The sequence below is a fragment of the Chenopodium quinoa genome, unplaced genomic scaffold (genome assembly GCF_001683475.1).
Source record: "Chenopodium quinoa cultivar QQ74 unplaced genomic scaffold, ASM168347v1, whole genome shotgun sequence".
NCBI lineage: Eukaryota > Viridiplantae > Streptophyta > Magnoliopsida > Caryophyllales > Amaranthaceae > Chenopodium > Chenopodium quinoa.
In genome coordinates, this window is record NW_018744988.1 from 2,783,314 (window position 1) to 2,808,127 (window position 24,814).

General features: G+C 34.6%; 3 protein-coding genes across 3 annotated transcripts; 1 reads left to right on the forward strand and 2 right to left on the reverse strand.

Moving 5' to 3' along the window:
* The first annotated feature begins 1,667 nt into the window (after positions 1–1,667).
* On the forward strand, positions 1,668–15,549 carry LOC110706685 (rho GTPase-activating protein REN1-like). The gene is made up of 25 exons (XM_021884640.1): positions 1,668–2,912; positions 3,032–3,096; positions 3,355–3,438; positions 3,760–3,796; positions 4,007–4,083; positions 4,870–4,940; positions 5,226–5,304; positions 6,195–6,339; positions 7,043–7,162; positions 7,755–7,832; positions 8,473–8,528; positions 8,626–8,695; positions 8,940–9,024; positions 9,249–9,495; positions 9,776–10,006; positions 10,656–10,976; positions 11,157–11,206; positions 11,844–11,904; positions 12,009–12,092; positions 12,340–12,447; positions 12,546–12,715; positions 12,911–12,977; positions 13,797–13,847; positions 14,013–14,210; positions 14,803–15,549. Exons 2-25 carry the CDS (start codon positions 3,049–3,051, stop codon positions 15,292–15,294), a joined length of 3,030 nt encoding a protein of 1,009 aa, XP_021740332.1. The 5' UTR covers positions 1,668–2,912; positions 3,032–3,048; the 3' UTR covers positions 15,295–15,549.
* A 156-nt stretch (positions 15,550–15,705) lies between these two features.
* On the reverse strand, positions 15,706–17,555 carry LOC110706683 (NAD(P)H-quinone oxidoreductase subunit N, chloroplastic-like). Its single transcript, XM_021884638.1, has 4 exons — positions 17,101–17,555; positions 16,269–16,385; positions 16,077–16,162; positions 15,706–15,957 (listed from the first exon to the last, which is right to left on the reverse strand). Exons 1-4 carry the CDS (start codon positions 17,518–17,520, stop codon positions 15,894–15,896), a joined length of 687 nt encoding a protein of 228 aa, XP_021740330.1. The 5' UTR covers positions 17,521–17,555; the 3' UTR covers positions 15,706–15,893.
* On the reverse strand, positions 17,516–19,285 carry LOC110706684 (heme-binding-like protein At3g10130, chloroplastic). Its single transcript, XM_021884639.1, has one exon. It carries the CDS (start codon positions 18,972–18,974, stop codon positions 18,342–18,344), a length of 633 nt encoding a protein of 210 aa, XP_021740331.1. The 5' UTR covers positions 18,975–19,285; the 3' UTR covers positions 17,516–18,341.
* Positions 19,286–24,814: the final 5,529 nt, after the last annotated feature.

Genomic DNA, 24,814 nt, shown 5'->3' on the forward strand with positions numbered 1-24,814 from the left:
AGCACTAAAATAATTATGCAAGCAATTAAATTCAGTGCCATTATCACTTTGCACCACCTTAATTGTTTGAGAAAATTGTCTATCAACCATTGCAACAAATGCTAAGAACATTCGAAAAACCTCAGTTTTATCAACCAACAAGTAAATCCAAACGGCTCGGGAATAATCATCAACAATAGTAAAAAAATAACGAGCTCCACACGAAGAGACATGTCGATATGGACCCCACAAATCACAATGTATTTTCTCAAAAATCCTAGAAGCTCTACCATCACTTAAAGGAAATTTATCTCTATGATGTTTAGCACGCATACATACCTCACACCATTTAGCGAGACTATGTTTATTACTACTGACATGAGGAAGCAACTTGACCACTTTTTCGGAGGGATGACCCATTCGACGATGCCATAATTCCAAGGTCGAGATAGCTTCACCAACACCAACATGATTCGCCGAATCTGAATTGCTAAAATAGTATAGTCCGTCTCTCCTAGCTCCCGTTCCAATCAACTCCTTCGTTTGATCCTGTACAACACACATATAAGGGTTAAATTGGACAATACAATTAAGCTCATCGGTAATTTGTGACACAGAAAGCAAATTGCAACTCAAATTAGGAACATAAAGAACTCCGGTTAGGATTAGTTTATCCGACCAACGGACAGAACCAATTAAAGAAGCCAATACGGTATCGCCATTGGGAAGACCAACCGGACACTCAAAACTCTGAGTATCGAACAACCATGATTTGTCTCCGGTGACATGATGAGTTGCCCCTGTGTCAATAATCCAAGAAGTAACATCAAATTTTCCAGTCAAGCGAGTGTCGGGAACAGTGACATTACCGAACAATCCTAACTCCCCCCCTGACTGCCATAACCCTTACAACCTTGATCAGGGATCGCACAACTCTCTCCAAGTGATGTACGGACGACAGATCTAGGGGCCTCTCCGACCAACTCTGTGCGGTTGTGGTCTGGTTGTGCCGTGTGTATAGCAGTGATAGATGTTTGCGGTGGAGGTGTATCATCATCTCCCACCATCGTATGAGTTGAAAAAAAAAACACGAAATTTAACCTGCTCTTGATACCATGCTAAATTAGAGAGAATATGATAGATAGAATAAACTCAATCACTTGCTTTACCATAATGATGGCTATGGCCAATAAATAATACATCGTTCCCAAACCCGATAGAATTTAGGAAATAATCAAAGATATCAAAAAGATATTATGCTAGGTATAAAATATATACTAAGCATAAAATATGGAAACTAAGTATATATATATATCCTAATAATTTCCCAAAATATATCCTCCAATATATCGTTATCTGCTATTAGACTTAGTGAAGTAGACAAGCAACGAGAATTAAGGTTAGCCTAATTGGTTGGAGGCTCTCCTTTCACCCCTATGATAGGGATTTTATTCTCACCCCAAGCAAGTATGATCCCCAATTTCTCCTCTACTTACAAGGAAGTTCTCTTGGCCTTACCTAAAAGAAGTAGACAAAGGTTTGAAGCAATCAAATGATGAAAGTAATTGGATTAAATTAGTGGTCATTTATTTATAATCAAGCTTGGTATTACTACTTAGGATGCAATTCCAACACAACTATAAAGTTGAAGCATATACATGGAAATTGATATTAGCACACCATAAATTGTGAGAGAGCATAGAAAATTGTGCTCTCACATAAAAGGTGTGCATAAATCAATTATAGTGTGTCAAAATCATTTTTAGAAATTATATACTTGTTACATTTTTTTTTTTTTTTTTTTTTTTTTTTTTTTTTTTTTTTTTTTTTTTTTTTTTTTTTACAGATATATACTTGTTACTTAGGAAATAGAGGCTTGGAAATACATTGCTATTGAGACTTGTGACTTTGTACTAACAATGTTAATGAATTTTTCAGTGTTTGGCTTGGATCAACTATAACTAATGCATGACTTATTACTTTTAGCTGCTGAAATAGTTACTTGTATAGTTATATGCTACTTGTATGTGTTAATGTGTATCAAAGTCTATGAATTAGTGTCCACCTACAACTCCATGGTGGCTCCACCTCTTCAAAGGACTAACGGGATATGAACAAAAGTAGACTCTAACAATGTTATTAAATTAAAAAAAAAAAACATTAATTAATGTTATATTTTTATTTGTTTATTCTATTTGTAACTCGATATATTTAGCCCGAAGGGGATACATATCACGAGTTGTGAAAATAATAAAAGAAATACGGAGTAAATCTTAATTACGTCAATCAATGAATAATTTGTTTATAAATTCTTAAATTAATACCTACTCGTATTTAGGATGATATATTTTTTTTTTGAATAATAGGATATGATATTCTTTTTTTTTTAAACCTACGATATGACTTTTTTTTTTTTTTTTTTTTGACATATACATATGACATTCTTATGAAAATCATTAGCGTCATATTTCTCTTCATTCTATTAAATGCAACATACCTTCTTGACATTATTTAATATGATCATCAATGTAATATTCATTATGGGTTTTTTTTTTGAGAAAGAACATTATGGATTATTATTAGAGTGACTTGTATATAAATATAGAAACTTAAAAAAAAAAAAAAAAAGCCATTAGTGACTCCCATGTTCTATGAGCATAAGAACACCTACGGTTGCCACGTGTATAACTGCCGTATTACACGGGCCCGCTCAAATTGGGTCACCAACGGGGTTTCCGTTGAAAACCAAAATCCAAATTAAGCTTCCATTTTTTTTCCTCTTTCTGCTTCTCTCTCTCTCTCTCTCTTTTTTTTTTCTCCTGAAAATTTAATTTCAACCCAATTTTATTTTTTTCCCTAATTTTCACCCATTTTAATTTTTAATAATTTTATTGAATTATGGAATTTCGAAGGTAACGCACATTGTTGAATTTGTAAGTACTTTTTTTTTTTTTTTTTTTTAGATTTTTAGATTTTTTATTTTTATTTTGGTGTTATGATTTTTGTGGGATTTTTAATTGTTGAAATTATTTCAAAATTTTGTGATTTTTAGATAAATAGGATGTTGAAATGAAGGAGCAATCGATGACGAGCAAATCAGGCGAATGTTCTTCCCAGGTACTCGTAATTTCCTAATTATAATCATAATTATTTTTAATATTGAAATGTGCAATTTTATTTTTATTTTTTTAATTTGAAATTTTATTAGTATATTATTTAATCAATGTATTGATGATTTATAAAAAGAAAATTGTGAATATTGAATACCCTTGATTTTCAGAATTTATAAATGGGGTTTATTACAATTTTTGTATGATCAAGTTCAAATGTCAAGTTTATAATGTAATAAGTGGCATGACATTGTGATGATTTTAGGTACCATCACAAGGAGAGAATGTAACTGATACTTCTCCTCAGGCCGGGGCAGCGGAGCTTCAGACGTCACGGTCCCGGAATCAGGTAGTTGTGAAACTCTTCTTGTGTATCTGTGTACTATGTAAGGCTGTTCCATTGTTCCCTTAATCCCTTACTAATACTTTACATTTGATATAATGTTCATACATATTTAATTGGCTCGTAAATTAATCGATGAAATGTATAATTTGCTACATTTGATATATTGTTCATGTGATCTATGGTTTGTTTGTTCATTTATTGTAAATGAAGTAGTTGTGCTTTGCTGTTTTATCATGGAAGAATTTATGCCCTAATTTATAATGTATATTCTTGTGATTCTGATAGAAGTATAAGATAAGCGTTAATCATTTCAATTTCTTGCAGGTGTTCAAGAGTGGGCCTCTCTATATATCATCCAAAGGTGAGGCTTTACTGTTTTTGGTTGTTTATTGCACACTAAGATCGTTTCTTGTAGTACAAGGTTGTCTTAAACTCACATTGTCGTTTGCTTGAGATATATGGAGTAAAGTGACAAAAGCTAACTTATACAAAGTTCTTACATAGCGCTGCATATGTTCTAAGTTCTAACTGTCAAAGTGAATTTATATTGTGTGTTTCTTCTTTCATCCAGGAATTGGATGGACTTCTTGGAAGAAGAGATGGTTCATTTTGACCCGCACATCTCTAGTCTTTTTTAGAAGTGATCCCGTAAGCTCTCTGTCCTCTCTAATGAAAATTCCTTAATGCATGTTGAATGGTGTGAACTGATTGTATCCACGTCACGCCTGTTTATATATTTATGCTGTGAAACGATGCAAGATTAACAATGTGCCAAAACTGTTTGTGAAAACATGTGGTGTTTCTCTTTCCTACATCAGTCGAAATGGATCCCAAGATTACCTCCATGGGAAAAATTGAGTATTGCTAGCTTTATGTTATGCACATGATTCCTAGTGTTCCATTAAGGGTTCATGAGTTAAGTATCTTTAAATTGGTAGACTTAATTTGTACAAAAGTTAATGCTGTAAACGTGGATGACATGTCTGAAGTGGAACATTAGGGATCATATTGTAGGATTATCTTAGTAGACATATGCCAAGCTTTCTTGTTGTCCCAAAATTATGTAAAAGGTCTGTTTGTGGTGTCATAAAACAACAGCTATCTATTCTAGAACTACATTTGCACATCATTATTTTTAATAGTTATATTTTTTTGGGTTAAAAATCTTCCTAAATTTTAGTTCTGAAGTTGAACATCTAATATGAGACAGAGACTGTATATTCGAGAATGTACTTACCAGTTAACAAATTTCAAAAGCATATAATATTATAACTTTTAGTTTTTCATGAATGTCAACCACTGTATTTCAGTATCTGCAGTATTCCTTTCTCCAACACTGTCTCCTGTTTGTGTGAATGACAGAAAATCTTTATATTTTCCTTTTTTTAAATTTTTATTTATTTTATTCTTTTAAAAAAGTTTCCCCTTTTTCAGAGTGCAACACCCCAAAAGGGTGGTGAGGGGAATCTAACCCTTGGTGGTATAGATCTGAACAACTCCGCCAGGTTAGTGTGTTGTTTTGATTTTTTATTGTATCTTTATTACTATAAATTATTGTAATACTTGATAGTTTATTGTAATCTTGGGTTACTTATGAATTATGATATTGCACCCCTTACCATTTTCCACTGGCTGTGGTTAATGCTTCTTGTATCATAAGCATTGACCTTACAAGGCCCAGTGCTGGAAATTTGGGATCTATGTTGGGTGATATTGCTATTTTAATGTAACTTATGCTGTTGAACGAAGACAAATTCCTGATCTATCTATTTTATTATATGTTTTGTTAGTGTGGAAATCAAAACAGATAAGAAGCTATTGACCGTGTTCTTCCCTGATGGTCGGGATGGCCGAGCTTTTACACTTAAGGTGCTGCTTTAGTCCATATCATTTAGCAGCTGAAAGTGCTAATCAAAATATACAACTTCCTGTTTTACTGAAAATTATTTGTCTACCTGTTTCTTTTGCTTCACAGCTATCCATGTGTCATTCCTGCATTTTTTTTTTAAATAAATCTTTTGTTCTCTAATTTATCGCTAGATTGCTGATAAACTTGTTCTTGAGTTGATGAATATAGTTACTCAACTTATATACAATCCTGTGATAATTGTCAGTTTTGTAAATGGGCCTTTATATCAAAAAATAAAATTATGTGCTAGAGGATCTATAGAGACATAAATCATTTGTAATTGTTGATATAGGCTCCTATGTTAAGGATCTTCCCTCCCAAAGATGGAGCTTAAGAAATTATCACAATAGTTATACGACTTATAACTTATTCAAATCAACTTGTCATCAAAGCTTTCCTTTTTTTATTTTTTATTTTTGTTTTTGTTAGTGAGAAGCTTTCCTTTCTTTAAGAAGGTTGATATTTTAAGATTTGCAAGGGTAAGAAGTCAAGTTCTGCTTTAAGTACAAAGTTAAGAGCCTTTGAAATGTGGCTTAGAAATATTATGGACCAGAGGCTTTAACGAAGTAATTACCCCTTTCAGGATATGGGTTAAGAACTTCAAAAATTGAAGCAATAATCTGAGTTGTAGAAGAAAAGGTTGAGTGCATATTTATTTCCTTTGCTGACCTTTATAGCAATTTTGTGGTTCAAATGAATTTTGAGAAGTTGCCCATTTATGTTAAAATATAGTTGAATAGATTAATGCAAAGTATAGTTTTTTTGTTTCCTTTTACCCCTACAGTGAAGTAATGAAGAAAAGTAGGTTGACTTGTGCTGATGTTAGACAATCTTGTGCCTATTGCTGCAGGCAGAAACTTTGGAGGATTTACAAGAGTGGAAGACAGCACTTGAGAATGCTTTGGCACTAGCACCAAATGCAGCCCACAGCGCAGGACAAAATGGGATTTTAAAAAGTGAGCAAGTTGATGATGTTAATGGTGCTGCTGATCAACGTATGCTCTTGTTTTGTTGTCATATTCGGCTTGTCTGCTGCACTTTTGGTGTTACTTAGCTTAGTCTTTACATTGAGCCATCACTTCTTATAGCTGAGACTTGAGCTTTCAGATTAAATTCTTGCGGACTTCATTAACGATAATAAAAATCAAGAGTGTGTTATATGGTAAACATTTAGCCTTTGTACTCAGATAGTCAGATTTACGCCAGCAAACTATTACAGAACATTTCAATGTATTAGCTCCCATTTAAACGGCTAAACTGCTTTGGGATTTAAGTATTCATGGCTTTTAGGTTGATAGTGAAGGGGGTTGCTTTACTTGCTTGCTTATGCAATACCTTATACCTCTATCAACAATTTTGACTGAAATTCTTGTTTGATTATTGTTGATAGTGTTTTATCTAAAAAAAGTATTGTTTGGTCATGAATATTTAGAAGCTTTACTAAGAGCTAGCTAAGAAGCTCTTTTAGTGGCGTTCAAGTTGGATAAACTTTTTCCGTCTCATCTAGATAATTAGAAGATCTTTTTTTGTTGTTGTTTAACATTTGCTGTTATCAAGTTGATATGTCAATTTATTTGCCCTTGGCTGCAATTGTGTAAGTTTCTGTGCTGCTTAATGTTAGCTTATGAACATGCTCTCATTTCCTTGTACTTCTTATATAAAGAGAGGCGTTGGGGTAATATTATATTTCTTTTACAGATACTGATGGGCCACCTGGAAAATCTATGGTAATTGGTAGGCCAATTTTACTTGCTTTGGAAGATATAGATGGATCACCTTCTTTCTTGGAGAAAGCTCTGAGATTCATTGAAGATCATGGTAGAATCCTTTTTTCTTGTGATGCCTCTCAAAACTCATAGATTGAAATGATTTACTTGTAAATTATTATTCTGGTAGAATTTTATATTCATTTCACAGCTTCTCTCAAGCTTGGGATATCTTTAAAGAGTTGATAGTATGTATTGCTTGAACAAAATTTATAGCATCATTAAATCGGAACTTTCATGACACACCTCTGTTCTTTGCATACCGAGTCACTTATCTGAAAGGCATTTTTTTTTTGGAACTTACCCCTTTAGGATTAAGCTACATACTTGTTCTGGAATTTTGCTCATGTGAAAATAAATCTTTCTCCTCTTGTCGTTTTATTTCTTTTAAATTCATTTCCGATGATTCTGACTAGTTGGATTGAGAAGGCAGCAATTTTGAGTATTCTTGAATAAAAGTTCTCTTTTGTTCTGTCTAACTGCCTCTACCTTTTGTGATGACCGATACAAGCATCTTATGTAGCTATACGCCTATACTCAAGCAAATCGATTAGCACAGCTTTTAAAGGAATGACATTGATGCTTTTATCGCCTTACTTTATGTAATATGTTTTTCTCTTGCTTAAATTTGATTGATGGTGCAGGAGTCAATGTTGAAGGAGTTTTGCGGCAAGCTGCAGATGTAGATGAAGTTTATCGCCGTGTTCGAGAATATGAACAAGGTTTATTTAACCATCCTCTGTCCATTTAGAAAATTTATATTATTCTTCAAAGAAAAATCCTAGATGTGGAAAGTCTTGATTTATACATTACACAAGTACACAGTATGCCCCTTGATTCAACATTAAACTAAATTCAGGTCATCTAGCCTCATTCTTTTTGGTTTGCTGATGATCGAGGATATATAAAGGGACATGGCCCTTAAAAAGTTTTGTTAGGCTATTAGCTAACTAATGTGGTTTTCTTCACCAATCTGAAAAATTATGTGCATCAAATTTGTTTTATTGATGGTCTGAAACAGTGAAGACCTTACCCAAATAGTCAAAGGGTGTGAAAAATGGTTTTTATACTGACTGTTGGGTATCTCTGAGAAATCAATTATGAAACCAGCATTGGGTTTTGCTATTAGTTTTTTAAAAAATGCTTGCACCAAAGAGTGTTGTAATTTTCACATATATTTATAGGTCCTACATTCTCAACCCTTTGCTACTTTGAACAATTTGTCTAGGCTAAGGCAACATAACATGACCCAGGGTTATTACTAATCTGTTTACTAAGATACTTACATTACACTCATTTTGACAAATAGCACTGCATCCTTTATTTGTTGGCTTATTATAGTCTAATTCAATATGCACACAGGGAAAACTGAGTTCTCCCCAAGCGAGGATGCTCATGTCATTGGCGATTGTATTAAGGTATATCTTCTGATCATCTATGCTAGTAATTTTAAGTTTGCTACAGTAACATTCTCACATTATTTTCTAATTTGCTATCTTTTGGTGCAATCTTCAGTATATCTTAAGGGAATTACCATCTTCTCCAGTTCCAGCATCTTGTTGTAATGCACTGCTAGAAGCATTTCGTAAGTTGCCATAGAAATCTCTGTTTCTAAAATAAACATTTTGTTGTTGTTGGCACAATTATGTTATTGTCTTAAATGAATCACAACCATGAGGCTTGGGCCATTGTAAAGTTTTCCAGAGCATTTAACATGCCCACATTTCTTCTATTTGATTCTGATGCTTCAGATAATTTTAGACAGAATAATGTCCAAGTAAATGTTAATTGGCTGTTGTTATTTAACAAATGTGAACTATCATTTGTAGGAAGTGAACGAAGTAACAGACTTAATGCTATGCACACGGCAATACTTGAAACATTTCCGGAGCCAAACAGACAATTACTGCAGAGGTATGTGGTATAGATAATTTTACTTCATTCATGTGATGTGAGTTTTCTTTAGCCAGTTGCATATTCCTCTTAAGGTACAGATTTCTGCACCCGTCAATCATCAAAGGAGCATATGTGCAGTGCATTAGAAATTAGATGATATTTCGCCGCAATTATATAATGTACTGTCTTTTTCTTTTTAATCGCATTTCTACATTCCTTAGTCCCTTTGTTTGTATCTCCAGGATTCTCATGATGATGCAAAAAGTGGCTTCCAATAAGGCAGTAAATCGGATGAGCACATCTGCAGTGGCCGCTTGTATGTCTCCTTTGCTTCTGCGACCCCTTCTTGCTGGTGATTGTGAACTTGGAGATACACAAATGGATGTGGCTGGAGATGGTTCTTTCCAACTTCTTCAAGCAGCAGCAGCAGCAAACCATGCTCAAGCTATCATTATTACTCTACTGGATGAATATGACAAAATTTTTGGGGTAAACTTCAAGTTCCCTCTTTAACTTTTGCTTTGAGGATGAATCAGCAATTCTGTCCAAAATTACTTTTTGTTTGATTTCCTTTGCATTGTGTAGAAGAATTAGGTTTTTTTTTAAGATCACTTTCCTTAATGTGTCATAACTCTGTTGTTCCTGCATTCGAAGATCATATCTTGTTATTTGCCTGTTCCCTTACTTACTGTTGAAGTATCTACATTCAGGATTCAGCATATACATTTTGTTTTGGTTTGCACTTCATGCCCATTAAAATTCTTTTCAGGAAGGTTCGATGTCGGACAGTGGATTGTTCTCTGACTCAGATGAGAGTGGAAGCGGGACAGAGGAGGCCAGTGATGATGAAATGTATGAAGATGATGATGATTATATTGAAGATGATGATCATGAAGATGCATCAGATCACGATGAAACAGATGATGATTATGAGCATTCAGCATGTGAGACGTGTAGTGGCAGTGGTGACCATGGAGAGAGTGATTCTTACGATGATAAGGCTAGTACATTATTAGACTCTTGTAATTATATGCATATAGTTTTTGGCTACTATGTTATTTATTTACATACTTGATCCTAAATCAGTCACATGTTCTATAGAATTGGAATATTTACTGGCGCCATTTATTCAGCTCTAAAATTTTTAGCATCAACATAATCCCAATACACCTAATGAGCCTCCCACCCTTGGCCAGGGGTTTGGGGTGCTGAACATGTATAACTTTAACCTTGTGATAACAGAAAGGCTGTGTTTAGTTGACCCTTGTTTTCAAACCATACCACCATCTGCTACTGCACAATAAGATATTAAGCTGTCAAGTCTTACTTCAGGCATTCTACCTGTTCCATAGAATCTGCAACAGAAAAAACCTTCTGATACTACATTGCAGCGTTTAAACTCCATATGTCCACCATCCACATATTATGCCATAGGGAAGAACTTCAATAAGAGGTCTGGGGTCTGAAACAATCGTATAATATATTGGAAAGAAAATTAAAATAAATTGTTTACTGTGAACAAGTTTTATTTTCCAATCTGTCTCAGAACTCATTTGCAGTTTCATCTCATTTTCTCATATTAAGGACACATTCTCAGTTACTTCTTTTCCTCTTGCAAATTGCTTACATTACACACTCTCTAACTGCAGCATAGTGAAAGGTCCAGTTCATATTCAAGGTCTCCTGAACAAGTTCATGATTTTCTAGCAAGCCAGAGATCATCATCAGCTTCACCTCGTACTCCAGAATCTCAGCAAGATAATCTCCACATAGTTGACAAAAACACGAAAAGAAATAATGATACATCAGTGGCTATTGCCGACTCTACTAAAATGCATCGAGATATTCCAGCAGAGACAAGTTCCTTAAAAGAGTCTGATAGTTTAAGTCCACAAAGAGGCACCAAAATGTCAGCAACTAAGGTCCTTGGGTCCTCACAATTCAGACGTCATAGGTGGGGAAGAACATCGGTAAGTCTGTTGATTCATTATGCCTTCCCCACCTCTCTTATGGTTGATTTTTCTCGTTTTCTTACTTGGTATAGGATATGGGCTTATAAATAATCGGTTCAATAGGTTTTCTTCTTTTATAATAGTCTCTTATTGAATTCTCAAACTGTACTAACTACAACAATTTTCTGTCTGTTCTAGGCAAAAAAGAATCTTTCCATGGAATCAATAGATTTCTCACTTGAAGATGAGTAAGTTTTTCTTTGGCCATTCTGAATAATTACGTAATTATGTTTTATGTTTATATTTCTTACTTAAAGATTTTGTTCCTGTACTTGATCTTAGTGTCCTGATTTCTATGTACATGCATGATAGTTTTGCAATCTACTCACATCATATTCTTTTGTGCATCAAATTTTGCTAGTGGTTGTTCAGAATATGCCTCTCTAGTCTTAGAAATAAAATTGGTTATGGTTCTAGAGTTTAGAGTACTGAAATTTTTGCATTAGGTGTAAGAGTATTCAAGTTCGGATCCAAACTGATTCTGGCAAAATTAAGTAACAAGTCTCTGAAACAAGATGAAAAGAACAAGTTCAGATCTACCTGATATTGAGCTTTATTATGTTAAGGCCTAATATGATTACTAGTATCCTTCCGTTTAGATAATGTTTTTTCTTTCAATACATCAATAGTAAGTTCTGATGGTGTTACCTTGCTGGATAGAAAATATAATTAGTTGAAAAGAATTACTTCAGCTATTAAGGTGTAATATTGCATGTGAAAGGGGATAAAAAGTCCCTGACAGTTTTCCATTACATTGATATTGATTTGGCCTTGCCTTCATTGTAAAATGATCATGTATCTGAACTTTTGTTTGTTCTTTTACAGAAATGAAATCCAACGACTTGAGGCGACAAAGCTTGAACTCGAAAATAGAATTGAAGAGGAGGTACAACCGTACAAGCTCTTTCTTATTTTGGCATTGTATTTCTTGTTATTATCCAGTCATTTTATTTAATGATATTTATATATGTACTTCACACCTTGTTATAGGCTAACAATAACGCAATTCTACAAGCAAGTTTGGAGAGACGTAAAAAAGCCCTGAATGAACGTCGCTTAGCTCTTGAGAAAGATGTATGTTTTACAGTTTTCCATTTTTAACATTCGACGTTGAGGTCATGGAATTAATCACACTAGGGCCACCTTTGGGGAGGGATTCCCTTATCTTCCACCTCATCCCCAGGGTGCTTGGGCTGTTGTGATGGGCTGGTTACTTCCTGAGATAGGAGGCCCGGCCCAAGTAACGGACCATGAATTCAACAAAATTGGTCATATGGTTTTGGTTAAGGCATAAAGCTGCTTGAATTGATGGTGCACACAGGTGGCTAGGTTGCAAGAACAGCTACAAAAGGAAAGAGAATTAAGAGCAGCGTTGGAAGCCGGATCTGTGTTTGATATCTCCCAATTGCCTGTCTCTGTCAATGATAAGGTAAGTTGATGATTAAATATCTATGATGCAACTCATCCAACCAGTATCTTGATGTTCTCTTTTTTGTTCTGTGATTTTTTCAACATTATCTGTTCAAGACAAAGGTTGAGCTTCAGAAAATTTCTATAGCCGAGGAAAATTTTAGTAACTTGAAGCAGAGGCTTGATGACATTGACGCAGAGCTTATTCATCAACATGAGCAGACTGCATCCCATTTGCAGGATAGTAATAATAAAGTACAAGACTGTTTAAATAAAGGGAATATGTTGTAAGAACACTTACTCCATCCTTATCCTCATCCTTTTATAGCTTTATATGAAAGTATAATGTGAAACATAGTGCTTTACTAGCTGTCTTGTGTTGGACATCAACTCATCAAGTACCAGTTTCCAGTTACATGAAGATGATCGATTAACCAATCCTATGGGCAATACCCAGTAATTTTTATTTTTTGACATTGCAGGATATATAACAAGGACAATGAAATGAAAGACGAGTTACATCATGTCAAAATACCGAGTAAAATTGAGGTATGGCACCATTTAGTGTCAGTAAATTTGAGATTGAACCTGTTAAGTGGCTAGCAGCAGTAAGTAGCTCAAGTGTTGGGACATAATTATGCATAGTTTTGATTGAGTTCGTATCCCTCTCACCCTTTGAAATGCGCGGAATGAGTATCCAGAGAGGTTTTCAATTTGAATGGAGTTGTTTCTTAGCTCTGTTTTTTTAGTTGTCAATGGGTTTAATTACAGGATTTGTTTGTGTTGGTTTATCGCAAGTATATATAGGGGGATGGGACTCTACTCACTCCATACCACATTGCATATTTTCATGTTCTATTTGATTTTTTTGCAAATGCCAAGTGTAATGACCAAATAAGATTTAATTAGTAGCTTTTTAAAGTACTAGGAACATATCACAATGCTCAGGTCAGTGTGCATCTTTTTAAATAAAAGGGACAATCGAATGGGACAAATCAGGAGGTCATTGTAAGTGGAAGCAGTATCAATTATTTGTGTTTCAGATTTGAGTATTGAAAAAGATATGGTGAGGTAGCATTGAGCCATTGAATCTAGCTGTATGAGTTTCTTTTGTGCTCTTGCTATTAAGGAAGCAAGTACTGTAGAACCTATTACTGTTTCTGTGAAGCTTTTAGTCATTTAGTATTGATATGACCTCTACTATATCAGCATTTGTATGAACAACTTCTTATGTTGTGAAGCTGCATTCAGATGATTAATTCTTATACGCATGTCATTCCGTTTGCCTTTTACTCTTTTAGTCTGTGAGATGTTTATATACCATCAGTTGTTTCAAGAGTATTAGCTTATTAAAGTAAGTTCTTTCAGGGACAGCAGAGCTACATGGATGACATTGATCGGAAAAATGCATCAGCAAAGGTAAATGGAGTTGGCCAGACTATTTATAGTGTTCAATGTGGAATGCTTATTTATCAGCAGTTATTTTATAAGCTTATTGAGTATAGATTGGGCTGCCTTTTGGTTGAGTGTGTGATTTTACCATTAGCCATTATTTTGTTGATAAGCTAACGATTGAATTTTCAGGGACGGCAGAATTATAAATTGGACGGAACTGATCGTGATAATGATAGAAAAAATGAATCCTCAAAAAGTAATCAACCAAATGATTTATCAAGAGATATTTCCAAATTGGGATTGCTTCCGAATAATGTTTCATCAACGGAAGCCCCTATCCCCAAATCTTATACCTCTAGTACAAAGAGGACGAGTTCAAAGGGCGAGGTAGGTCTATTCTCCATTGCAAAATTCCGCAAATGTTTTCTTTCAATTCTTATGTTCCAAGTATATCAGAAGATTTCATTCCCTGCTAGAAGTAGGGGCTTTATAATGTGATGGTTTTCATCTATGAAAAGATCATTCTAAGACATCATTAAAATATCTTGGATCTTCAGCCAATCACTTCCTCATTGAATGTTGTGCACTGATGAAGATCCAAGATATTCTTCTTCCGACTTTGAAGGCCTATCTACTAAATTACCTTTCCTATTGAGGAATTAGTTCATTCCTTAGAAAAGGACGTCGAAGTGAATTAGTTTTGGCCTTGTACCACAAAGAATACCCTCCGGACATTTCCGACCTAATTTTATGTTACTTTATTATTATATTTCACTTCAGACACTTAATACTTCAATTTGAAAAAATATATGTTTTTGTTAAAGAGCCAACATACTTGTGCCTGATACAAGTAACAGATCCAAGTAAACATAGGCCTTAAGTGAATTGTCAGTTTCTAATTAAGTCTAGTAACTTTTATAGTGAGTGGTTGACTATGGAAGTTGAAGTTCCTAAATGAAAATCTACATGTGCATAACAGGGAAGCAGCTCTACCACCTCTGCACTGTCCAAACTGACAACCCGGCTCAACTTCTTGAAGGAAAGGCGTACACAAATCGCAACTGAGCTCCAAAGCATTGACAAATGCCGAGGATCATTAACCCAATCCATCCTAAGCCCTGGGAAGGGAAAAGTTCCAGAACCTATCCACACAGTCCATACTCCTGACAAAAATCAAGGTCCTGAGGGTAACTTCTCGAGGAACCCTGAAGATCGTGTGTATCAATCATCACATAGTTCAGGCAAGGGTTCTGCAACAGAAGTTGATAACAGGGACAGCAACAAAAAGACTGATAATAGGGATATTGATAATAAGGGTTTAAGCTCAAAGTCAGATGCTTCATTGCCACAGAATCAGCAGCAACCCGATAAATATAAATCAGAAGGAGGACAATCCTCATCAAAAAAATCAGATAAAGGTCGACGACAAGATGGTCAGCAATCTAGTACCTCCAGGACACTATCCAGATGATTAGTAGTCCAGAAATATGGCGGTTTTCTATTCTTTGACAGTCATTCAACAGGATTTTTCATTTTATGTGACTCCATCATGCTTATGATTAGAATCAGATTGATAGATTAGTGTATACTTTATAGTGGTGACTTCAATACACAGTGTCCAAACCACATTGAACCCTCTTTGTACAGAACCACAGGTGGCTGACTTTTCTTACAGTAGAAATTGGGAAATTCTGATTTTATAAAATTAACGTTTCCATTTTACCAATATTTGACATCGTACCAAATACATTATTTTAGTCTATCAAAAATTTATTCGTAGCATTTTTTTTCCTTTTTACGCAATTTATGAGTTGTGTTCTGTAATCTTCTACAGTCCTACACTCCTATTTGAGTTAATTTTATCCAGCTGATCTTAATTCTGTTCTGTATACAAAGCATTATTTCAGTCACCTTTTTACTTTCATCAGTTACTCAATATATTTTACATTGCTGTACAACTACTCACAAACATTTTGAAGATCACTGCTATTAGAGTGAAAAAGTTTAATAAACTATAATTTTTTAAAAAAATTCTCATGATCAGCTGTAATTTCCTTACAGTATCGTCTGTCACGGTTCCTGCATAGGGGATAGTCCTGCAATCTCCTTCAGTGGCTTCCACATGAACTTTCTCCTATTTGCATAATACACCAAGATGAATATAATCAATGTCAGCAACAAATTTTCAGATCCATGAAAAAAATCATTGCACTAAAGTCATATGTAAGGTAACCCAAAATCTGAACAGCATACCAATTACCACACTCTGCTACTACTCGGACTTTGGGTCGAAGAGATGGAAGCAGTGCCAGAAATTGCAGCTCTGATTTAGAAAGAACCTGGACAGAATCACATAATGCAGAATTTAGTATCACTGACTTTCTGTTGTAACTGTCAAATAAAATAAGATGTCCTCTTCCTGAAAGAAGGAAATAGTTGAATTACCTTGGCTTCAATGACCCAGACAATAAGGCCCTTAGCATCAGAAGGAAGAGCTTCAAGTCTATAATCAACTTCCGGAGGAAACCACCACCTCGCTATGGGTTGCTTCCCAAGATGAGGCTGAAAATCAAATCAATTATGCTATGTTTGGATAAGAAATTAGAAAGGAAATGGAAGGGAGGTAAATGGGAGGAAGGGGAAGGAAGGGAAAGTGGAGGAAATGATGAGCTTCATTTTCCCTCCAAATCTCTCCAATTTTGAAGGGATGGTCTTTATCAAAGGAGGAGGGAAAATGGATCTCTCCCTCCCCCTTCCCTTCCTTCCCCCAACATATTATCCAAACAAAGAACTTTGTATCCCTCCCTTTCCCTTCCCTTCCTTTCCTTCCATTTTTTGTTATCCAAACATAGCCTTAAAGAGAAAAAAAATTAGTTGAAAGAGGTAAACTTAGGCTAGAAAGCTAATAATTTCGGTTTGTCAGCCTATATTACTCAGACTTGTAATTTCACCTCAAGTACCTATGTCAGATCCTCTACATTCCAACATACATATATTTCTTCACACTTACTTCTGAAGCAATATCAGACTTTTGTTTTTACATCATCATATATTTTATATGAAACATCTGTGTCTAATAGACAAATACCTATGTCCTACCAGTACACGTCGGAGTAACATAATTTTCTGCAGTGTAAGTCATCTCTGCAGTTTTTCTTAGCATAAAAGTTCATGTCATTCACATTACTGACTCATAATATACAAGCTACAGTTGTCAGAGTAGATCAATAGAACAGTACAAAATGCTGATAGATCAGAGCAGGATTTTCAGACTCACAGGGCAGACAGGGTGAATCTTGGTGAGGGTGGATTCCGGGTCTCCAAGTCCACGAGCTGAGACATCGAGAAAGTGATAGCCTAGACGAGTAAGGCGGTTCAGGTACCGGCCTTCATAACCACCCTCATGTGGGGTGTATATAGCAAGGGCCTTATGCTCCTCCACATCTGATAACCATTTTCCTATATCAGGCTTCAGAAGATCACCTCCTATGAAATCTACTATCCCAATTCCACTACTACTACACCTGACTACACTCACAGCTCTCCTTTGCACCCCATTTCGGCTTCTCGAGGACTGCTTGATCATGCCATTTGAATTGGTGATGCAGTTGAGTACACTGCTTGGTAAATGCTGCCTTTTCTGCTGGAAATTGGAGGATGGCATCCCATAATACTGTAAGGAAGTCATGGTAGCCATACTTCTTTTTTTTTTTTTTTCTTTCTCTTTTTAATTTGTTTGTTTTATTTTGTGAAATAATAGAATAGATTAGAGGTTACAAAGGACAAAGCTGAGGTAATGTGTTTAAATTTTGTAAGGTGTATAAGGAAGATAAGGAAGAGTTTGGCTAAAGCAAAACTGTTTTTTGTGGAAGTCTTTTAGCTATAGTTGAGTAGACTCATACTAAATGGACCCAAAATAGTTATTTTGTTGTTATTATAAAACTATTTAATTACAAATTAACCAATATTTCAAAATTATTGTAAAATTAAAATATGGACACTTTTATACATAATAACTAAGTCTCCAAATATACTTATTTTTTATTCATCTAGTTCATACTTACATAGTTTATCATTCGTTCAATTTTAAGTCGGTTTGTTATTATCCGAATCTATTGTTTATGAATAAGTTAATATATGAGTTTATATCTAAGTTTGTTGTCCACAAGCTTGTTATTCACATAATGAATTATTCATTTCATAATGGGTCCGATTGTGGCTATTTGAGTTTATGTTTACATGCAACTAAGTGCAATAAGCCATTATATAATGGCATGGCATACATAATAGCATATTGCACTTTGTTGCATGTTTGTGTTTACAATTATTACATCAAGAAAAATATGCTAAAAAAATGCAAATTACAATTGATTAAGACAAAAAAAGATTTATACTTCATAGTTTCACAAAACACACACACACACACAAAAAAAAAAAAAAAAAAAAAAAAAAAAAAAAAAAAAAAAAAATTAAAAAAAAAATAAATTCATAAATTACAACCTATTCTAATTTAATCTCTCACTCAACTGGTAAAAAAACTTCATTAGTCCTCAAAAATGGCAAAGTCCAAGGAGGATTATATCTAGCTAACAAATGCTCCCCAATCACTTTATACCCATCTTTCTCCAAAGCAACCCTCAACCCCTCCACCTTATCCTTCACCACACCATCACTCGCAACTCCACTAAACTTCACCACACCATACTTCCTTTCCCCTTCTTCTTTAATCACCACCCTCTCACCCAACGGCTTCGGCGCGTCTTCAACTCTTTTATACTTATCAGGCAATATAAACTGCATTGTCACCATCTTCTTTTCCCCGCCTTCGCTATCGCCACTCCTTTGCTCTTTTGTTACAACTGGGGCTGTCATAGCTATCTTCTCCCCGACATCCACGGCCTTAGATTGTGTTACAACTGGGGCTGTCATAGCAACGCTTTCAGCTTTGGTGTTCTGAGGATTACCCAAAGCACCAATGTAATTGGCTAATATGGTGAACCCACCATCTTTGTTGCCATTCATTTGGGTTGGATCATATGTTACTTCGGCTATAACTGATGATGGGTACTTGCGTATTTCATACTCGTTTGTTGATTGTAATACTTCATGTTTTGGGGTTTCTACTGTGATTTTGCCCAAGATCATACCCATTTTTGTTTAAGGATTTTTGGGTAGTTTTGAATTGGGTTTTTTATGAAATGATTTGGGTAAAATGTAAAATTGATTGAGATTATATTGGGGTGTTTTGGTGTCAAGAATGTTCTACTTGTTGCGTTCTCCTTTACTTGAGGAAGGGGTAGTAAGGTGATAGATGACCATTTGGAATTTTGTTTGTGGTTCGTATGAGAGGCAGGAGTTGCGGACATTCTTTCTCCACGTCCCATATTGATCTGGATGCATTTTAAGTAGACCCGTCAAAGCGGTTGATCGGGTCTGTTTCGGGTTAGGTCAAATAGTTTTAATTCTAAGTCATTTTTGGTTATGGATTATATATCAAGCATAAACTAGCTTTTTGGCCCGTTCAATGCACGAGTTGTTACTTGGGTTAATTATTTTCATGTCGGAAGATTATTTCATTTCTAAACTTAAAAGAAATTAAAAAAAAGTGAGAGAGGGTAGAACCATGAAAGAAGATGAATGAATTTAGTTAGATATATACACGTGAAGATTGTGGGATATAAAATGACATATTATTTTAAATTATATTTAAAGTCTTAGAGATGAAAAGACAATTTTTATTATAATTTATATGTTTATGTAATGTGTATTAATTAAAACATTATTTTATTATGGTGGAAATAAAACACTTCATTTTCTTAGTTGAATTTGCAAGTTGTATGATGCATAAAGACTTAAACATAAATAGATGAGTAACTTGTGAATTGTAATGCCATTTGTCATATGAAAAATTTGTGGTTTGTGTTTTTAAATACTAAGTATAGATATAGATGTGAAAATGAAGATGAAATTATGTAATTAAACAGAGTACTAAAATTTTTGAAATATGAGTAAACTTGTGGAATTACTTTCTCCGTTCTAAATTAGATGATAAATTTAACTTTGTGCACTATTCACATAACCTCTTTTTTTCAGGATTGTGGGATCCTCATCCATTCTCGTTTCCAAGGCTACAATACTCAAAAAACCGAAGGTTAATCTATACACTTTCGGACCAATTTTAAGTTTTTTTTTTCCTACCCAAATTGAAATGAAATTAGGGAGAAACTCGGAAGTCATAGTGTTGAACCATAACAGGTAAACCAACTGGTCTGTAAAATATTGAAAAAGAGTTTGAATTCAATTATAGCGATTTCAGAATTATATCACAACCTAGATCATTATAAAAAAAAAATTGCAATGATAACAACAATCCTCAGTACCTTTTTTAAAAAATCACAATAACAAAACCCCAGCTTACACTACATAATCCTTTGAGGTACTCACTAAACTTTTCGATATCTATATTTGAAATGGTAAGGTTGTAACCAGAACATAGATAGTCTAAAGCACGTCCACCACTTGGGGATTATGAAACTTGGTTGAGGGTTGGTCCTGGCGTCCTGCACCCAATAAACCAAGATTTCTCAATCACATCTAACGAGTAGAGTTATGGTAAAAGTGTGTAACATACAGATATAGACCTAAAACAAAAGCAAATTCCAATATAACTAGAATAAGCACTAGAGATGCTTCAAAAATAAAAAAAGAACAAGCACTAGACATAAACTTTAATACTTTACAATCACTACTCTGTACTTCATACAAATAAGCAGGTTCATTTCAAGGCTAGTGTGAGATTTCAAAATGTCACAAAAACACAAGGCCAATGCTTCTATGCTAGTGAACAATACTAACAAACAAGAGTTCCATAATCTTTTACAGATATTTTATCCAAACTTTTAGGTCCAAGGAAATATTTTTCAACAACAGAGAAGCTCTCAGATATAAAATTCTTTGTATAATGTTAAATGCTTTTACAACCCACACTACTAATATTTATTTTAATCAATTATATGTTTATTCTCTCCCCCCCCCCCCAAATAAATCCTAATTCAAAGAGTGACTGATAGTAAGTTCCAAGGGAAATTAATCAATTTGAAATAATAGACCGTGCTACTTTGAAATCAGATGGTGTTTTTCGCAGTAGTCCAAGAGGTTGGTTTACTTTTGGCCATGCTTCCTTTGCCCTACTCTTTTTCTTCGGACACATTTGGCACGGGTCTAGAACCTTATTCAGAGATGTTTTTGCTGGGATTGACCCCGATTTGGATGTTCAAGTAGAATTTGGCGCATTCCAAAAAATTGGAGACCCAACTACAAGAAGACAAGGAGTTTAATACAACATTGCTTTTTTGCTTCTATTTTTTTTTATTTGACAGAGGATACTAGAGCAATCTTGATTTGAATTACCACCGTTTTGTTATCATTATTGGGAAAATAATCTCAAGTAAACAGGTATGGAAGCTATAATTGTAAACCACAATCGAATCTATGGAAGCATTGGTTTATACATTTCTATTAGTCTCTACTCTAGGGATAATTTTTTTCTCTATTTTTTTTCGGGAACCTCCTAAAATTTCAACTAAAAAATGAAATGATTTTTCATCATTTCAATTGAAGTAATGAGCCTTCCAATATTGGAAGGCTCATTACTTCGACTAATCTCCGTGTTCCTCGAAAGGATCTCTTAGTTGTTGAGAGGGTTGCCCAAAAGCGGTATATAAGGCATACCCGGTAAAACTTACAAGTAAACCAGATATAAAGATGGCGACTAGGGTTGCTGTTTCCATTATTATATAATTTTAAGACCACAATGGATCTATGATAAAATCATTTATTTACAACGGAATGGTATACAAAGTCAACAGATCTCAATGAATATAATCGAATTTATGGCTACACAAACCGTTGAGAGTAGTTCTAGATCTCGTCCAAAACCTACTACCGTAGGGGTTCTTTTGAAACCCTTGAATTCGGAATATGGTAAAGTAGCTCCTGGGTGGGGAACTACTCCTTTGATGGGAGTTGTGATGGCTTTATTTGCAGTATTCCTTTCTATTATTTTGGAAATTTATAATTCTTCCGTTTTACTGGATGGAATTTCAATGAATTAAATCCACAAAAACAAAAAAATGAAAGACAAAAGAACCGGAAAGTTCTAGCCTTTCAATACAAACAATACAAAGTGCGTTTTTTAGACTCCGATTTTTATCCCCTTTTGGTAGTTCGATCGCGGAATTTCTTTCTGTATTTCCGGAATATGAGTGTGTGACTTGTTAGAATGGATCCTATTGATAATACAGAAAATGAGTCTGTCATCTTATCCTGATAGAGATGGTTATACCTCGTTGGATATTTTTTTTGGTATCTGAAACACGGAATAGCTAAAATAGATCAAACAATATTTGAACTATGATTCATATTTAATATTCAGACCTCGAGATCGGATTCAGAAAAATTTGCTTTTCAAAGAAAGAATAAAAAGGTATAAATCGAAATCTTTTTTCGTTCAAACTCCTTTTGATGCCTTTTTTGTTTAACCAACAGACAAATTTTTTTGTATTATTAGTTATAATTATAAAATAATACCTATCCTATTGATTTAATAAGTGATGATCCAATGGTTCTTACTCAAGGAATCTTTGTGCTTAGCTTTAGGGTTTTATTGAATCATCGTGGTTCTAGTATGAATCTGGGGTTCAATCGATTCATAGGGTCTTAACAAGAGAAATTCCTATCAATGATAAAAAAGCAAAAAAGTCGCATTATATACAAATACAAAAATAACAAATGAAAGAAAAAAAGGAAAAGAGAATATTCAAGAGGCCTGTAGTAACAATCAAGAGAAAGACGAATGCGCCGACTTGATATTTTGGCATTATGAACACAAAGAAGAACTTTTGGATTTTTATCCCTTCCTATCTTCCGAAAAAAGAAAACAGGGGATTACGAAGTTTGCAACTTTCTATTCTAATTTAATCAGTATTTGGGTGTGTCTGCTTGAGCTGTACGAGATGAAAGTCTCATATACAGTTCTTAGGGGGGTTTAACAGTTTACCTATCTCAATAAAGTCTATGATTGGTTCGAAGAACATCTCGAGATTCAGGCGATTGCGGATGATATAACCAGTAAATATGTTCCTCCTCATGTAAACATTTTTTATTGTCTAGGAGGAATTACACTTACTTGTTTTTTAGTACAAGTAGCTACCGGGTTTGCGATGACTTTTTACTATCGTCCAACCGTTACTGAGGCTTTTGCTTCTGTTCAATATATAATGACTGAAGCCAACTTTGGTTGGTTAATACGATCCGTTCATCGGTGGTCGGCAAGTATGATGGTTCTAATGATGATCCTGCATGTATTTCGTGTGTATCTCACCGGTGGGTTTAAAAAACCACGCGAATTGACTTGGGTTACGGGTGTGGTTCTGGGTGTATTGACCGCCTCTTTTGGCGTAACTGGTTATTCCTTACCTCGGGACCAAATTGGTTATTGGGCAGTCAAAATTGTAACGGGCGTACCGGATGCTATTCCTGTAATAGGATCACCTTTGGTAGAGTTATTAAGTGGAAGTGCTAGTGTGGGACAATCCACTTTGACTCGGTTTTATAGTTTACACACTTTTGTATTGCCTCTTCTTACTTCCGTATTTATGTTAATGCACTTTCTAATGATACGTAAACAAGGTATTTCTGGGCCCTTATAGAATAGAAAAAGTATATCATAGATATTTGTAATCAATCATTTATTACTTGAGGGAAGAACAATAGTATTTCATTGCTACATGTATGGATTATTGAAAATGATAATCTATGTATTTGGACATTTTCCTTCAACTTCATAATTTTTTATTTAGTTAAATTTTATGTTTAGTTATTTAACATAACTAGTTGAGGGTAATTCTACGAAATGAAAATGGATTATGGGAGTGTCTGACTTGAACTATTGATTAGGCCGTGCAGGTATATGTCCGTTTCTGTCACATTAAAATTCATACTCAAATGTGTCTTTTGTCCAATCGCCATATAAGTAAGTCCTATAAAGAGGATAGGTTGGTTCGTTTCAAGAGAATCTATTCTATGATCAACCCTGAATCATGTGATGAATGAACGGGCTCCGTAAGATCCAGTCGAGTGTGTGATTTTGCATAATATAATCTAGATTATATTATTATTTTATTAATAGTTTGAATAGTATTGAAATGCATTCATTTCCTTTGCATTGACTTGATCTATGATACTATCGGAGTGAAACCAGGGATCTAAAGAACAATAGAGACTAGGCTATATTAGTAACAAGTAAACCCTTTATTTGTAATATAAATATATAATTTTCTATTTTATAGAAAGTCAAAATATCCAAAATACTTGGAGATAAACACCAATTACAAGGTATGAGACGACCCAAAAAGCATTTGAGCATGATCAACTTTGTAAGCCTACTTGGGTGTTGAGCATTTATTTGTAAGAGCAGAATTTCTTTCCATGTATAATTACAACTTTGGAAAGTAGGATTTAATAAATAGGTTCTTACAGGGAACCTTTTAGATGGATAAGATCCATATTCTGGATCCATTTGGTTCTTTTGATTATTGCTCGAGCCGAATGATGAAAAATTCTCATGTCCGGTTCTTTGGGGGGATGAATCGAATCTCTAAAACCTGACTTGAATGATCCTGTATTAAGGGCTAAATTAGCGAAAGGCATGGGGCATAATTATTACGGGGAGCCCGCATGGCCTAATGATCTTTTATATATTTTTCCTGTAGTAATTTTAGGTACTATTGCGTGTAACGTAGGCTTGGCAGTTTTAGAACCATCAATGATTGGTGAGCCGGCGGATCCATTTGCAACTCCTTTGGAAATATTACCTGAATGGTATTTTTTTCCTGTATTTCAAATACTTCGTACAGTGCCAAATAAGTTATTAGGCGTTCTTTTAATGGTTTCAGTACCCGCGGGATTATTAACCGTTCCTTTTTTAGAAA